Source organism: Poecilia formosa, unplaced genomic scaffold (genome assembly GCF_000485575.1).
Source record: "Poecilia formosa unplaced genomic scaffold, Poecilia_formosa-5.1.2 Scaffold375, whole genome shotgun sequence".
NCBI lineage: Eukaryota > Metazoa > Chordata > Actinopteri > Cyprinodontiformes > Poeciliidae > Poecilia > Poecilia formosa.
In genome coordinates this window covers 274,998-292,195 of record NW_006800314.1, presented here as the reverse complement: position 1 = coordinate 292,195, position 17,198 = coordinate 274,998, and the positions used below count along the sequence as shown (strand labels likewise).

The following is a 17,198-nucleotide window of genomic DNA, read 5'->3' as shown; positions in this document are numbered from 1 at the left end:
ACGCATGTGAACTTGATTTAGAGCATGTCCAAGAGGGGACCTAAAAAATGTCCCCTCTTGGCTGGAGGGTCCCCTGTTGGTGAGTGTAAAACGACGCGAATGTCCCCTGTTGGATAGGTACGCAAGTGCACACAAATTTGAAGTTTATAATTTTAACCCTGTACTTATGAGTACAAAATCTACAATCAACCCAAACTCGTGTGCCCAGTTGTTCCTAAGAAACACGATTGGACTTTGGATGTTATGTAATCCTAACACCTCGACTCAAATAAAACATTCGAAACGGCCATGATGAGTGGAAGGAAACTTCCAGCTCAACATTATTTGAGACTTAGCAAAGACTGGTGTGAAACCACTATCCTCCAACGTTAGAGTTCTTGTTTTGAGCCACCAGCCTTACAGTAAGGTTAACCCCATGGAGACCTAATGCGTCTCAGGGCATTTCTAGTTCTTACTGTCCCTCCACCTGACGAGCAGAAGCTGCAGGCGCCTGTAGGCAGGGCCCCTAATTTGGTCGGCATGTCGACTTCCGTCAGTCCTCTCTGCATCTTCATCTGCACTAAGCAAGACAGTTTACGAGTCTCGCTTGTGTGAGAGGTTACAGTGTGTGGGCAGAAAATAAGTCAGAGTGAATTGTGAGGTTTCGCCGTATGGAGTTTGTCTTGTCAAACTGTTCCCTCCAATGACAGAGAGAGAGAGAGAGAGAGAAAAGGAAACTTGAAAGATCTAGAGAAAAGGTTAGTTTAAATATAGGATATGGTTAACATAAAAAAATACATTTTACATCAACATTGTGAAAATGCTCAAGAAACTTTTCAGTTCACACATATTGAGCACAAGAAGAGGAAGTTAGCAGCAGAGTGAAAGATTAAATCTCGTTGGAGTGAATGCAGTGCCTTGAAAAAGTATTTGTACGCATGAATCACATGAAAGACTTTACAGTAAGTATACAGCTTAAAGAACTAAAAACTAGCATACAGCTAATAGCAACAACAATAATAATAATAACATGAAACTTTTATGTGAAAAGTCTGCTTTGCATTTGTATGTTTAGGCACAGGCAAAAATTAGTTGTCAGGTCGTGTCACAGATCTTCAGTTGGATCTAGTTCTGGACTTTGACTGGGCCATTCTGCAACAAGAACATGAATCACATGTAAAACTGTGATTGGGGAAAAAAAAGGAAGAGAGCAGAAAAGTAAGTGAAGCAACTCCTCAACAAGACAATGACGGTAATTATGTGTAGAAATCCAAAGACGGAGGACAAGTTGCACCATGAATGTTGGTCTTTTGCAACACGTTGTCTACATCTGCTGCAGGTAGCGGCTGCTCAATTGGCAAAGCCTCGCAACACGCAGGACAACTTTACAGACACATGTCAGCTCAGGGTGACTGCGTGAGGAGACAGAGGTGAGCTGCAATATGGGTTACAGTGCTATAGCCTGTGGTAGCAGAGATGCGTAGCGGTCAAAAAGAAAGGATGTCACTGCTTCAACCTCAGGGCAAGTGTTAATGCAAAGCCCAAACACAACAACAAGCACAGACCGACACATCGAAAGATCACAGGCTCAAGAGGGACACTTACAAAATCAAGGCAGTTTCGAAGTAAGAAAAAAGAAACACAGAAAAACCGTGCACATGATCGGGAGGGAGAAGAGGGGAAAAAACTGCAGAAAGCAAAAGGGAAGTGTCAGTTTTTAGTTGACAGCTATATACAGCAGGGAGTGTCCCTTACAGATGCAAACACACAGACTGATCACTGTCTCTCTCTCTCTCTCTCTCTTTTACTCTCTCGCTCTCTGCATGTCTTTTCCCCATGTTATCTTCATTTCCTCCTTACAATAGCTTGCTTCAAAAGCAATATAAGTGACATTTGACAGCAGGCAAGCAAATACGACTACAGAGGAAGGATTAAAGTTTGAACACTTGACAGGACCTCTCCCTTCAGAGATGGACAGATCTGGCAGAAACATAAAATAGTTGGTGGTAGAACAGATTTATAGTATTATTTATTGGTTATTTTCGGTTTTTGTTTTGGTTCTTTTGGCTCTGAATGCCTGTGCTGGTCAAGATTGCCAACAAACTTCAGAGGTCTGAGTAAGAAGAAGGAGCTGGATGGTTGACTGAGCTGTGGACGGACACTTACATCTGAGGTAATGTTCATTTAAAGAACTTGGACTACTGTTCGCTTTGTGGTTTTTTTAAATTCAATAGACCGGTGATGACTATCTTTGTCAACGTAGTAGTGAGGATGTGAAGAAATCACTTTGCTTCCAGGATCTGGTTGCGTCACATGGGTCTGCCTTAAGCTTAGACCCTTCAGACGTTATTTTCGTAACTTTTATGCTCCTTTGCCGGGTTGTTTTTGCCGTCTGTCTTCCACAGTTTGTTTCTCTGGCTGCCTGCTAAGCTAAGACCCATTTTTCTCTCTTTTTCAGTAACTCTTCTCCAAACTACGCTAGAGCACACAGGTGAATTGTGACCCAGTTAGGATGTCAGAGGACAGCTCGGCCCCCACGCCACAGGTGTTTGTGGTGGACAGCCAGGCCTCCTACCTGTCCATGCCCAAGAAGAAGTCAACCTGGGCCAGAGCGGTCCAGAAGTTCCTCCCACCTCTCCTGACTCTGTTCGCGCTGGCAGTCGTTGTTGAGGGATATTTAATCTACATACTTTACCAAAGAACCGAGGTAAGGAGAGTGTGTCTTGGCATGTCTGATCGGATGAGGGGAGACCCTCTAGGGCTCAGTGAGACTGGAAATTCCTCCGCGTGGCGATTTGCATATTTTCTTCTACGTCACATGGCAGCGTAGAAGAAGATTCTGCTCGGGTCATCTCTTACTCGCGAAGTTCTGGTCAAAACTGACGAAGGCGTCACAAGATTTCAGTCTGAATTTGTACTTCCTTTTTCTTTTTCTGTCTAAATTGCAGATATGTGGCGTTAACCCCAGGCTTAATGCCAGGTTATACGTTTTGTTATGAACCTTGACTATTTTATTTCACTCTCTCTGGATTCACTAAAGCCTAAATTTAGTTGTGAATTTGTGGAACTTGGTGTTAACTAGGGTCAGATTTGATTTTGTCTGTAGGGTTTCTTTTTGTATTTCAAGTGGTAATTATATTTACCACTTTTTACATAATGATACATACATATATATATATATATATATATTTTTTTTTTTTTTTTTAAACCAGAAGGATTCTCCATTTTCCAACCAAATTAGGAGGGGAAAAAAGGGCTTGCACTTCTTAGCCACCTTTCCAGAATGATTTACTGTCACCGGGCATTTCTGTTCCTACATGCAACGATTTCTCCTTTCAGTCATTCATAGACAACTTGACTCTCCAGCTCATTTTTAGATCGCTCACGCTCATTTTCCTTCTCGTTCCCTGCAGGCCCTTTCTGGCTGTGTGTCTAATAATCTGTGCCATAATTTGTCCCACCCTGGGACCTCTGATCAGCAGGTAGATATATGTGCATGTAGAACGTGAATTGTCAGACACCGAGTCAATTTTTTCTGCTTAAACAAATCCACTTTTTTGTGTCTTTTTTTTTTCCAGGATGGGAAGACATCAAGACGAATAGGAACTCAAGGTTGGAATGGTGATTAATGTGTTTGTTTTTATTTAAAAGAAAGCATTGAGATGCAGCTGTTATTACTGCCTTTGTTCCCCCAGAACCTTATCATTTTCCATATTAATTGATTAGTTTGTTGATTTAACAAACATTGTTATCTGGTTTTCTCGACAGAATCCAATGAAATTCCTTCACTGCAGCCACAGAAACGGCCCTTTGTTCACTTGATGGGTAAGAACCCCCATGATGTCATCATTTCAACCAGCTTTCAACCACATTTGGTCATCAGTTCAGCTCTTTATGTTGACTTTTCACTTTAAAAACATTTTTTTTAACCACAATTTCATGTTGCCCAGATGAGGAGGCAACATGGTCGCTGCTTTGTCTGTTCAAAAAAATCAGTTTGGGAAATTTAAAAAGTTGAATTTAGTCCAGTGAAACGTTATTTCAGCTTATCTCAGGGTTTTCCGGTTCAGTTTTGTGACGTACTAATATTGTACGTCACGATACAATATTGTGTTTTTCTTCTGTGTTTCAGGAGTTGAGAAGTCGAATAGCAACATAGTGCAGTGGAGATCACCCGCTCACGACGACAGAAGGAGAATGGAGTACCGGAACAGCCGACTGATAATCAACCAGGAAGGCTACTACTACGTCTACTCCAAGCTGGTAGTGGACGTTTCGGAGGCAACGTCGCCTATCGTCCACACGATCATGAGTAAACCCAGTGGCTATGGTTCACTTGTAGACCTTCTGAAGTCCAAAAGGTGGGATTTTTCTCTATATTTGCTCTTGTTCCTTTTGTGCCTGATGCATACATCCCTCCTCTCCAAATACAACACAACTATAACCAAATCTGACTCTTCTCACTGTTTTTTTTTTCAGTAACTGGGGCCCAAAGAAAAGTTCTGATAGTTCTGAAAATCGTGGCACTTCAAGCGAAGACAAATGGAGAAGCTTTCTGTCTGGGATTTTCCTCCTGCAGGACGGAGATGAAATTTATGTCACTCTGAGCAACATGGACAAGTTGTCTCCTGAGGCCAATGAGAACTGTCTTGGTGCCATCTGGATAGACACTTAGACAATAGCAGAAATACCTCTGTGCTAGCTCTGCTCACCAGCCTAATATATGTATACCACAACTGATGGATGTAATTCTGAGAACAACGAAAAAACAAATAGTTTTAACATAAAAGTATCTGATATTCAGATTACATATATATTTACATTGTAATTATTCCTCATATTTTGGTGTTTAAATAAAAACAAATGCTACAAAACAAATTGTAAGAGGATTTCTTTCTTTGTAGCATAAACACAAGCCATAGAAATATGATTTATTTTTCTGTTCACATGATAAACTGAGAGAAAAATCAACTTGATAACTTTAAACCGCAGTCAACCCACATTATAGGGCTGCAGGCATACAAATGTGCAATCAGCTTAAGGGAGAGTTTGTGTATGTATGCATGACTGTATGCGTGTGTGCGCACGTGCGTGTGTGTGCGTGTGTGTGTGTGTGTGTGTGAGAGAGAGAGGAGCAGGATGTGGTTGAGTAAGGACACAGAAAGGAGGAGGAGTGAAATAAAGTGCTGCTTGTTGCTGACTCAGCTCTTCCCACAGTGAGTGAGTTTCAGAAACACAGTAAAGTTTCAAATGGAAAAAAGAAAAAAAAAAAGAAACAAAAAAAAATAGGCGCAGACAATGCAGAAGTCTGGAAATGAAAGTTTGACAGTAATTAAGATTCTCTGTCAAGAGCTGCGACAGAGTGAACAAAGACAAACGCTGCAATGCAGAACACAAAGCTCCACACTTGGAAACAAGTTGAACTGAGAGCAGAGAAAAGAAAAAAAAAAGAGCTGCCAGGTGGAGGAGCAGGTAACCAGATCACCTCTGAGAGACACATGTGAGAGGACAGACCAGGTTTCTGCATTTGAACAAAATTTAGGTCATTTCCTGCTGCGAGAGCTCGATAAACATCTCCACATATTGATGCTCTGGTAAACAAACGTATAAAAAGCTTCTTGTGCAAGAAACTGTGCATGCTTGGCCCAAGTGCTTTAATTTGAAAACTGTTCGGAATTAAATGTGCTACACATATTTTTATTTTTATTTTTGCATCATATTAATGTTCAGCTGCGTGACAAACGCTGGCTTCTATACGACTTTGCACATTTTATTTGAAGCATGTAGCGCCGACCAGATAGTATAGTCACAATCAAGACAAAAGAGGGTTTGTTGAAAAAAATGCATTTGTTATTCTTTAATTTATATGTGCATATTGTATATATGAAGTGTGGTATTACAATTGTGCAACCCAATGCAGTCAGAAATCAACTAATTATTAAACAGAGATCAGTAGTAAACAAACAGCATCTTGAAACGCAAGGAGAAATCTGGCCTTTGTGGAAAAGTCAAAAACACAAAAACAACAACACATTTTTAAAGAAACTCCTAAGAAGTTAATACAGATTTCCATAGCAAATGTGTGGGAGAGGCTGATCTGGCCCAGTTTAACTTTTGGGCTGAATCGCTTTGTGTATTGAGGAACATCAGCCTGAAACGTGGCGCTGGCAGCATCACGGTGTGAGGACGCTCCTCTTCACCTTCCAGCAGGATGACTCTAAACGAACAGTCAGAACTCTGGCATTGCTTAGACCAGGGGTCACCAACTCCAGTCCTCGAGGGCCACCATCCTGTAACTTTTAGATGCGTCTCTGCTCAAACACACCTGGATCAAATAAACTGCTCGTTTCCAGCCTATTACAGAGAGGAATGAATGCTGGTGAGAGAATTCAGACATTTTGGAGCAGAGGTGAATCTAAAAGTTGCAGGATGGTAGCCCTTGAGGACTGGAGTTGGTGACCCCTGGCTTAGATCAAAGCATAACCACGTGTTCGAATGGCCTAGTCAAAGTCCAGGTCAAACTTCAACTCTCAATCTGTGGTGAAATTTGAAACTTATGTTTGTAGATGTTCTCGTTTCAATCTGGCGGAGGTTAGGGAGCTATTCTGAAAAAAAGAAAGAAAAAAAACGAATGGGTGCACATTTTAGTCCATAGATCCAGAAATCTGGTAAAGACAAAAATAAAAAGACTTGCAGCTGTGACTGCAGGTTGGTTCTGCAAAGTATTGATTATGCTCTCATTTGTATGATCTGTCAGTAAATGGATGTTTGCTGTTGAAATGTGACAAAATGCTTAAAAGTTCTGTAAAAAATGCTCAGAACAAAATGAGCTCAGACTTGTTTTAGGGAGTTTTCACAGTATCCCTTTATAATCCACCATAACCCAACTGTAGTTTGTCTGTCCGATTCTTTTGTGGAGGTTTGAATACTCAAATGAACTCTGATGCTGACAAAAACAAACAAAAACAAACAAACAAACAAACTCTGGTCTACCTGAAAACCTCAGTTCAGTTGAAGTGAACTCTTGTGCGATTAAAAGGCATATGTGAACACCAAGGGGACCGGTGGACAGCGCTCCAAAAGCAGGAGGTGGTCTGTAGCGCAGGGCATTCTGGGTAAGTACAACCAAAGCAAATGCGAGAGGAACAGGATTTTCAAATGGCTTGGCGAAGAAAGCAAACCGCACCAGCTGAAAATGTAAAGAAATGTTGCAAATTTGGTCCCCGATGGATCCGAGTCTACCAGACTATCAGGTGTGAAGACGCCCTATAAGACAACAGTGGTGGCTCTGAACAAAACCTGGGAAAAAACAAGCTTTGCTACCACAAAAATAACCACACTGGAAAGAAAAGCAGCGCAGCTGTGCCATCGTCCTTAGAGCAGCGTGCTCCAGTGCTTTCAACTATCCCACAGAGCCGCCTGCAGAAAGGCACAAAACCGCAGAAATGAGTCAGTAAACAAGCTGACAAATGCAAAAAAAAAAAAAGCCTGCATGCAAAGGTAGCACTGTCACCGCTCTGCACTGTGGGACTTGGCAAACATGAAACAGGAGAGTTTCATCCCCAAACCATAAAAGACTCTCGTCTTACCCCAACCTGACTTTGAAAACAGAATTGACTCCCCTTAATTAGCACAAGGAACGTAAACCATAACCACCCCCGACCACCTGATGCAAAGATGCTGCTACTCGACGCAGCCTGCACTTTCATGGTAAGTTTACTTATCCGGTGATAAGCGGTTTCTGCAAAAATGTTATCAAGGTTGACCTCAAAAATTCTTTCGGAGCCTTCCCCGGAAATACAAAAAATGCGCCCAACTTTGGTAAATACCAACGCTGGTTGCAAGAAGTGATTTCAAGCACCCTTTCTTGTGATAATCAAGTTTTAAACCTCTGTTGTGAGAAACAAGCAGGAGTCTGAGTTAAAATTACTTAGAGAGGGAGTTATTCACTAACCAGATGTGGCGATATCTCACCACATCAGAGCTGCAGGTCAACTAGAATCAGAATCAGAATCTGTTACCTTTTCCACCGTATTCTTCAAACCGAACTGCGCTGGCATTTGTACATGTAAATAAACAATCTCTTGCAGAGCAAACTTGGATAAGATGCATGTAGGAACATCAGCCTTCACGTCTCGACTGGGAAGAATCTTTGACTCTTAGTGCAAGCCAATCATCCTGAAGCCAGAGGTTAAACTCTACAAACAAGGAGACATGCTCGCATTGCAATAGACGTTTTGCTAACCAAATTCTTAAAAACTAAATCTCATCACAACTTCCTGAACTTCCCCTTAAATCTCTAACAGGTTTTCTTCTGGTATCTGAAGAAAACTTGTTTTTGTCTCCGCGCATCTTCCGATCAACTGACGAGACCGATGGGACTGAGTTTGTGTTGCAGACTTTTCATTGACCAGATCCTCTGTGCCACATGCAAAAGCTCGGGTTGCTGTCTTACAGCCTAACCCTGCTTTAAACCTCAACCCAACCGATGATGACTTTCAATGGTACCAGACTGTAAGGGGCTAAATCTCAGGCTTTTGAGATTTTGCGTGTAAACAGTTTGAGAATAATACAACCTTTCTCCTCTTCTTTAACATGTCTAGGAACGCGTGGTTGTCGGGCAAGCAAAAGTCTAAAGGATGTGAATTCTTTTGTGATGCACCTTTTCCTTTCAAGAGAGGCGTGTTGGGGTTTATATTTGGTAGACTGCAGTAGGCAGGATGCCATAGAGTGGGTGCTGCGCCATATGGAAGCGTTGCTGAAGTAACGGCAGGTGTTGTGGCGTCAAGGCAAAAGGTGTTGCGGCTGCTTCTCAGCAGGCTTTTAAGGTAAGGCTGAGCTTTGCTGCGTTGCACTGCTGTAGATTTAACAGGGAGCTTTCACATCACCACCTGAAGTGACTTTTTGATTTACTGCACAAACGCCTCCATCATGTCGGATGCAGGAATGTGGAAAGGAACTTGTGGATTTCTGATAAAAAAATGGCCAATTTTAGATATAAAATAAAAAAAAAAAAAAAAGACACGGAGAAGACAAAAGGAATGTAAATGTAAGTACATCAACTTAATTCAGGCTGTAAATCATGTGTGCTGTTTCTTCCTGAAATCTTTTGTAGGTTAGCTTCCACGTTGACACCAAAATTTGCATGAGATATGGATACGCTGAAAAGGCGCCCGCTGAAATTTCTCAGCGTGGGTTTTTGTCGCTCCAGAGCAAAAAAAAAAAAAAAAGCACAAAAGAGGACCACAACTTGGCGAGTCTGAGATTTGCAACATGTCGCCTGCGCTGTCGCTCTTCCTCTAAATGTTGCGTGCAACGCTTACTGTCAGCCTCCCGCTGGGTTCACCGGGTTTCAGCCTGTTTTCTGCACGGCTTTTGGTGTGAAAGCGGCTACCTGTAAAAACGATGCTAAGAGTGACTCAGAACAGCGAGGCTGCGGGTTACTCAGCCAAGCGCCGAGGGAGAAACTGAGGTAGCGTTCCTTTAAGCTCAGCACACTAGTAATTTCAGAGGATGCTGGAGTGTTTGAAGTACCTCTGAAGTTCGACTCTTTGAAACCTTTTAATTTTTTTTTATATTTTTTTGCGTAATCAGTTCAGAAAGTGAAAGAACAGCTTCCCATTGCTTTGCTGTTTCGGGTCTGACTCTTTTAGACAACAAAGAACCAGTTTGAGATTTTTATTATTATTATTATTATTTTCACGCATCAAATCAGTAAAAATGTGTTCTGCATTGTTTTCACAAGGTGTGAAGTGTCTTGTGGCATTTTGTTTAATTTCTGCTCTCAGGTTAAGTTCTGACCTCTCACTTACCAAAACTCTTCGCTTTCATTCCCGCCGCAGCTACAGAGCTCAGTTTTAACACTTAGATGTTCTCAACATGATGAATGTTTTTTGACTTTCCAAGCCAAATGTTTAAAAACAGTAAAATAAATAAATAATAATAATTAAAAAAAAGTAATACATATTCAGCTTTTGCACAAGCAGAAACTGAATATGTCGTGAAGGAAGTCCAAATTTGGTAATGTGTTGTTTCCTGGGGCTGGTTTTATTTTTGACTGACAACTAGACGCATTAAGCAGTTTTTTGGCTCTATGTGTGTAACATATCTGTGTAAATAGCTGGTATCAACCACACACCTTTGGTGCATACAGTGACAGTCTTTATAATATAAGATAACCCTTGAATTTTACAATTTCCTGTGTGATCAAATGCATCTTTCTCAAGACATTACAAGCATTTTATTTCCTGATTTTTCCAAATTGCTCCATGTCTTTGTTCAAAAGTCTGCTCTTGTTCTTGGTAAATCTCTCCGAGCCTGTTTGTGTTTTATCCTCGTCTCATTAGTGTCTTTAAGCCTTCAGAAAAGTTTCGCACTGACCTGCTCAGGAATCCAAAGCGAAGGAAATCATGCCCTCCACCACCATCCAGTCCCTCCACCGACCTCCACTGCCCAGTTGCATCTTCCACCCGAAAAAATGCCATGAATCGGTGGAAAATCTTACAGCATGTGAGTTGGACCGAGCTAGAACTTTTCCTTGTTCTTTGGGGTTTGGGCAGCAAACGTTTCCCGTCTCATCTCCTTATTCCTGTGGAGTCCAAAAGGTCGGTGTCCTGCAGACCTCAGCGGTCTGCCTGGTTCATCACACTTAAAATCAAATGATGGTTCATTAACAGGTCCGTGCTGTTAATGAGTTCATTGGACTGTTTGAGTCAGCTGTATGGGAGCAGAGACCCATCTATGACTGATGCCGGTCTTTAAAATAACCTTTAAGTCATGAAATCTCAAATTACACTATTGGATATAATCTGCTTCTTAAGGTCTAAGAATAAAAACAAACTCTTCAAAACTTTTAAGGTACCGATCGGCTTGTTTCAGGAAAAAAAACAACTTCATTCTGTCAGACAGCAAGAGATCTGTGGTTTTTGATGTTTAGTTTTTTTTTGTTACATTTTTTTTAAGCTTGCATTTCTTAGTTTTGTTTTTCAGCAGGGATTCCTGAACTCTGAACTTATTTTTATGAGCTTATGAAGATATAAAACTTTAAAACACATATTTTTAGGAATGCAATTCTTGGAAAAACTCAGTGAAAAGGTGCTATTTGTGCTTCAGATAAAACTAAGTTACTTAATAAGTCAATCAGAGTTTTTATATTTATGATGACCTGTGACCTCTGATGAACTGGGGCCATAAAGTGAAAGCATATGGCAAAACAAAAAAATTGCACATTCCCTTTAAATGCAGCAAATCCATCAGACGTTTTAAATCACATGCATTTCTTCAAAAAGCGTTTTTACATCTTCATAGGAAGCAACACAGCAATCTTTGAACATTTTGTTTGTTTTTTTTTGCCCGTGCTGGCTAAATTAAGAGCGTATTTCTCATATCTTGTGGCCGGAAATTTTTTTTTGTTTTGCTTGACATCAACTCAGGAGGTGTAGAGAAAGAAAAAAAAGTGTGTATGTTTGATGGCCCACAGGTTTTTTTCTTTTTTTTCTAAACCGCTCGCTGCAATCAACAAACAGGATGTGATGTGCGTCCAGTTCCCGTTACAGTCTCCGTGACACCGGGGAACTTTCCCTCACCTAAATAAAACTTCATAAAATCCACTTGAAACGTTGCACATATGATTTCACTTTTTGATTTTTATTTATTTATTTATTCATTTTTTGCAATAAACTTAAGAACATTACATCCATGTTTGACATGGATTACAACAAAAAATACATTCACGTTTGAATAGTTTTGTCCATAGGACTTACATTTTTCTCACAAGCGGAACGTTTTCCTGGCTCGCGAGTTTCCACATGGAATGCGTCTTATCCGTAATCGCCGGTGGCGATTGCAGAACTTTGTCTCCTTGACGACGTGTCACCCTTTGTTTTTTGTGAAACAACATCCAGCTCCCCGAGTTCAAAACTGAACCAAATCAGTGCGGTAACAATGCATTGCACATCAACACATATGTAGTGGCATCTACAGCAATAACAGAACATTCCCACAGCGTTATAAATATAGATAGATACATAAATAAAACTTAAAATAAATACACTGCAAGACGATGCAGAAAACTGAGTTTTTTGATATTGAGTGATGTTTGTCCTGAGATTTCTCTTTAAAGTCCTTTCAGAGACTCTTTGGTTCAGTGCAAAAACAAAAACCACAAAATAAAAAAACAACAACAAAAACAAAACATCCCACCTCAACTCTTGACCGGTACCGGTACCGATATTGGCACGTTTCCACCTTCCTGAGCTTACACAAAGAACCCACTGGTGTTCACATTTGTGTTACGACCCCCCCACAGGGTCAGGGTCCCGTTCTCTTCCAGACACCCGCAGCCGCAGATCCTCAGTCTACGAGAAACACCCCGAGGCCCGATCTGTCCTGGTCCAAACTCCAGTTCTCCTTTGTCTTCTTCGATACAGTCATCTGAGTGATCAGGTCGTCGTTGCCCAGCTCGGTCACCGTCCAGCACTTTTTACTGACGGGCGTTTTCTCCACATCGTCTGTAAGCTCCACGTTGCAGGTGAGCTTGCCGGTCACCTCCAGCTTGAGGACGCCTGCTTCGCATTTGTGTGTGCAGTTGACAGTGACCTGGATGTACATGAAGTAGGTCCCCTTCTTCGATGGCTTCAGGGATCGCTTCGATTGGTCGTATTGGAAGTTGCTCCCAATCGATTTCCTTTCGCCAAAATGGGCGATCATCCAAGACATTGTAGTGTTGTCTAGTTCACCTAAGACAGAAGAAAAACATGTGGTTGGTTAGAAGATGGTTACTGAGGGTTAGTAAGCACAGTTAATATTCATTAAACCTCCTTTTTTTTTTACATTTTAGATGCAGAAAAAAACACCTTTTAGAAAATGAGAAGGGAGAAGGGGACTGAGGGCCAAAAGTGCCGAAATATATTTATAAAACACATTTTTCTGTATGTGATAGCACATGACATCAACAACTCAAAAAATTTAATACATACATTAAATAAAGGTTTTTTGTTGTTGTTTAAATATGTATTTAAATGAGTCAATACTTTCTAAAATACACAATCATAACAGTCAGAGTAAGAATCATTTAACACATTTCATTTTCATTCAATTTATTCTGAAACTATGCATAAACATTTTATTCTTAATGTGCTGCAGCTGTTCTAAGATTATTTACTGTCGCCAAATAGACGCGACATCTGATTGGCTGACATGCACAGCAGTGCAGACTGATCATGTCAGTCCTTCCTACACAAAGTGAGCTGCAGCACCTTTAAAACATGACTGAATAAAAACTGAAAATTAATATTTAGACGAATAAACCCCTATATTTATTATTATTATTGTCCGTTTTCATGCTCCATATTTACCAAAAATATGAATGTCAATATAATTTCATTGCATGACGAACAGTAGACATTTCATTATTTTATTTTACAATTAACAAACTGACATATTGACACATTTTTTCTATTTTTTTTAAAGAATTCATCAGTTTTATCACAGCTATAAATACATTTATTTATTCAACTGCAGTGCTTTTGACCCTCTATATTTGGCAGAATATAAAATAATTATATAGAATTTTTCTACATGAAAACTATAATTATTTTTATCATATTTTCACTGGTTTATTCTCTCTGTCATTTATTTATTTTATTTGACTGTGGCACGTTAACGTAACACATACTGAATTCATGCTCTCGTTGCCGGTTAAAACTTGAAGTAGTTATTTCTGCTTTGTTGATTTAATTTTGGATGTGAGCTCGTTTAAAAAAAAAGCAACGGCTTTGTTGAAATTAGGGCAAATAAAAATAAATACTCACTCTGTGTGGCTTTCAAGTAAGCAAAATTCTGCATCTGTTGAGGAAAAAAAAAGAAAGAAAAGGACATGTGTCAGAAAACAACCAAAGCTTATGAAAAAACAAAACAAAAACAACAACAACAAAAACTGAGGCATTGTAAGGTTGTCATTAATGAAAACGCGGTTTACCTTGTAAGATGGAGTGGGGGAAGGAGAGCCACTGTCCACCAGGCGGGCGTGTATAGATGCGGGGTCGCGCAGCTCGGAGCGCAGCTCCTTCACTACCAGCATCCCGCCGACAGCCAGAGCCGTGACCGCCACGAACAGGATCACGACGGACATGCCGAGGAAGAAATCCACGAGGCTCCGACGCCGTCCGGCGCTTTTCTGGAGAGACTCCACGTCCGCCTGGTTGCTGCTTTGCTCCATTGGTCTGTCTGCTGTTGCCGAGATTGTGATGCGGCGCGAAACGCTCAAAAGTGCCAATGCAAGTTATGAAAAACAAGTAAAAGAAAAAAAAAGGCAAAGACAGTCCTCCAGCCGATGGGTCAGTTGCCTCCTGGGAGTTTAGTCCGCTCTGTTAATCACCTCAGCTCAGTCCTGCTGTTTGGTAAAGTGTGGCGGCTCTGAGGACCATGACAGGAGCATTTATAGCGCGCTCTCCAGAACACGCTTTCAGATAGAGGAAAAAAATACGGAAGTCATGGGTTTCCCTCCCCGCCTCCATACAGACTCACACGCGCACACACACGCACGCTAACCGTCTCCCCTCCCCTCCCTGCTTTCACTGGAGGTGCGAAAAGTAGACTTTCCGCGGCTCTCCTCTCTGTTGCGCAAGTGCGTATCAGAGAGGAGAGCGTGTGTCGTGGAAACCGAAAGGAAAAGAGAGAAAAAGCATCACCTAAGGGCTTTTTATCATCGTTTTTTATTTATTACCAGGCTACATTCCTATACAGTCATAAAAACAAAAAACAAAAAAAGAGATACAAACTCGTACCTGAACCCGTGGAGGGGGCCCCTCTCTATAGGGGCCCCAGTATGTTCTATTAATGGGAAGGGTGGAGTGCACGTGGGTGGATATTAAACATGATGAGAAGGAGTGGGATTTTTTTTTTCTCTGTCTCTTTTTATTCCAAGACGGTAAAGTTTACGTGGGCGAAAGATGCCAGGCATCTACGCTTGTATCTGCTTGGCTGTCAGACAAAGCGATGGGTTTGAACACGCTGTGCAGGCATATTTAGAGAGGCAGGTTATCAGATGGGGGTGGGATGACAAGCTGGATGAAACTCCAAAGATTTTCCCACGACCCGTGTCCAGATGCACCGTAATCGAGATCAATTCGGGATTTGGCTTTCTGAAACGATTTCGTGTTGATCTGACCCATTTGGTTTTATTGGACCATGTAGTTATTGCACTCTCAGAAAGAGTTCAGCTTCCTTTCACCTTCTGTAAGGAAACAGGCCCACAGCATCACAGATCCTCTACCTTGCTGTAGCAGAGTTTTTAAGTGACGCTCTCTGCTTTGCGTCAGACACACTCTGAAAAGCCAGATCTTGGTCTCGTCTGAGCAAAATGAGCCTGAGATGTTTATATTTGTGATGGTAGGGCAAAAAAGGCTGGGTGAGTCCGAGGGACTCCATTCTTTGTCATGTTTCTCCAAACCTTTGGGAGATTTTTGTTTTGAAAAATAAACTGGTCCATTAAAGTTGTAGCGTTCTGGATTCTAGATGGAAAGTTCAGAGAAAATCGAATCGATTGTAAAAGCGATGTAATATGAAAATACCATATTTATTTTTGAAGGGTTTGCAATAACCATCGAAACAATCGTGTCTCATCACGAGATACCAACTTGGTTGAATAGTACTCCTCAGTTTCTCGTCTGATTCCTTAAGTTTTCCTGGGATTATGACACTCAGTGGAAAAATGAATTTATTTTAAGCCGTTTCATCTTTTCCCTGCTGCTGTAGAGTAAATATATCCACATGATCATTTTGGTTCCGCTTTTTGCATGCTATGTGATGAGGTTGACATCGGCCACATGCAGCGGTTATAGCTAACTGCACATTGTTGACATTTCTGTTGCATAAGGTATTTTATGAACTGGCTGCGTAAAGTTAAAGTTCCTCTAAACTTTAACAACTTCATTAAAAAAAAAAACACACTTTTTTTCTCATTTGCGAGTTTTCACGTTAGAAACAACCAAACTGACGTTTTCGCTAGAAGACAAAAGAAAAGAACAATTAAAAACATCAAATATCAAATGGTAATGTCTCATCAAGCAGCCAAAACTCAAAAGACCAGATTTGAATCCCGACTTCGAAGTTTGCTGTGTGTCGTTTCCAAATCAGACGCTTATCTCAGCAACCATTCACCAGACTGGAAAGCGGAGCGAGAAGTGACGTGGGCCGCTGATCGACGGGATACAGGAATCCATTTCGACCAAAACAAAACAAATCCGAGAACGTGTGGCAGAAAAACATCCTAAAATAAGTTTCTAGGGTTACGTCAGGGGGGAAAGTCTGTTGTGTCGGCAGAAGTTTGGACTGTACAGTGCGTTGCAAAACAAAACTCACTCCATGAACTTTCCACGTCTTGCTGCTCGATGGCTGCAAACTTCCTTGCATGTATTTTTGGGGATCATGTGATGGGCAACCGCAAAGTAGGCCGTAACTTTCAAGCAGGTTGGTTTCGTGTTTTACAAATCTTGCATGCGTGTGCGTGTCATGCATTAATGTTGAGTCAACCTTTGTAGAAAACATAAAAATGGAGCTGTCAGTGTTTCGGGACTTAGATGTCTCTATAGAGCAGTTTTGAGCATCAGAAGAGAAGTTATTGTTTTGCAAAATACATCAAGCGCTCGTCGATTCTTAAGTCTATTCATATTTTCAATGAAATTTAGGTCTAAACTTCGACTGGGCCATTCTACAACATGGATTTACTTTGACTGTAGATTGACCATGAAGGCATCAGCATGGATGTTTTTCCCTAAACCCCATGTCAGGACAGGGGTTTAGCATTTTGTGAAACTAATATTTAGCATGATTGGTTGCTTCAGGGTTGGCACGGCTAACTGTTTAGCTAGCGGTGCCCGTCCCACACGCTGCTTGTTCAAACCTCCTTCAGAGAACGGCTGGATTTATAGTGAGATTGGATGACGCACAAGCGCACTCTCTTTACTGTTGAGGCAACTTGTGAAGGCGTGTTGGTTGCAATGGGATTTATCTACCGGAGTCAAAGTGAAAGGAGCTCAAAATGCAAGTACATGTATCACTCGTCAGGTTTGTAAAGGATATGAAAATCATGTCAGATTTTCCTTCAGTTTTCACAGTTTTGTTCTACTTTCTGCTGGTCTGTCATGGAATATTCCCAGTGAAATACAGTGAGGTTTGAGGTGAAGAAAATGTGTGAAAGGTGAACGAGTGCAGACAAT

The 17,198-nt window shown here is 41.1% G+C and overlaps 2 protein-coding genes and 1 long non-coding RNA gene across 4 annotated transcripts in view; 2 read left to right on the top strand and 1 right to left on the bottom strand.

Moving 5' to 3' along the window:
* The first annotated feature begins 1,749 nt into the window (after nt 1-1,749).
* LOC103154153 (tumor necrosis factor ligand superfamily member 14-like) lies at nt 1,750-4,857 on the top strand. 2 transcript variants are annotated; one of them, XM_016662483.1, is made up of 7 exons: nt 1,750-2,152; nt 2,438-2,686; nt 3,393-3,461; nt 3,558-3,600; nt 3,748-3,804; nt 4,112-4,340; nt 4,459-4,857. In XM_016662483.1, the coding sequence occupies exons 2-7, from the start codon at nt 2,492-2,494 to the stop codon at nt 4,652-4,654; spliced, it is 789 nt and encodes a 262-aa protein (XP_016517969.1). In that variant the 5' UTR covers nt 1,750-2,152; nt 2,438-2,491; the 3' UTR covers nt 4,655-4,857. The 2 variants fall into 2 exon arrangements, with proteins under 2 accessions (XP_016517969.1, XP_007575403.1); XM_007575341.2 differs by having other exon boundaries at nt 1,751-2,152; nt 3,558-3,591.
* A 3,747-nt stretch (nt 4,858-8,604) lies between these two features.
* The window catches only part of LOC107833377 (uncharacterized), a 19,652-nt gene continuing 11,058 nt past the window's right edge, over nt 8,605-17,198 (top strand). Inside the window, exons 1-2 of the long non-coding RNA XR_001659117.1 lie at nt 8,605-8,807; nt 10,368-10,488. This is a non-coding gene — a long non-coding RNA (uncharacterized LOC107833377). The remainder of the gene's footprint in view (nt 8,808-10,367; nt 10,489-17,198) is intronic.
* On the bottom strand, nt 11,607-14,499 carry LOC103154152 (uncharacterized). Its single transcript, XM_007575340.2, has 3 exons — nt 13,958-14,499; nt 13,791-13,824; nt 11,607-12,716 (listed from the first exon to the last, which is right to left on the bottom strand). Exons 1-3 carry the CDS (start codon nt 14,195-14,197, stop codon nt 12,331-12,333), a joined length of 660 nt encoding a protein of 219 aa, XP_007575402.1. The 5' UTR covers nt 14,198-14,499; the 3' UTR covers nt 11,607-12,330.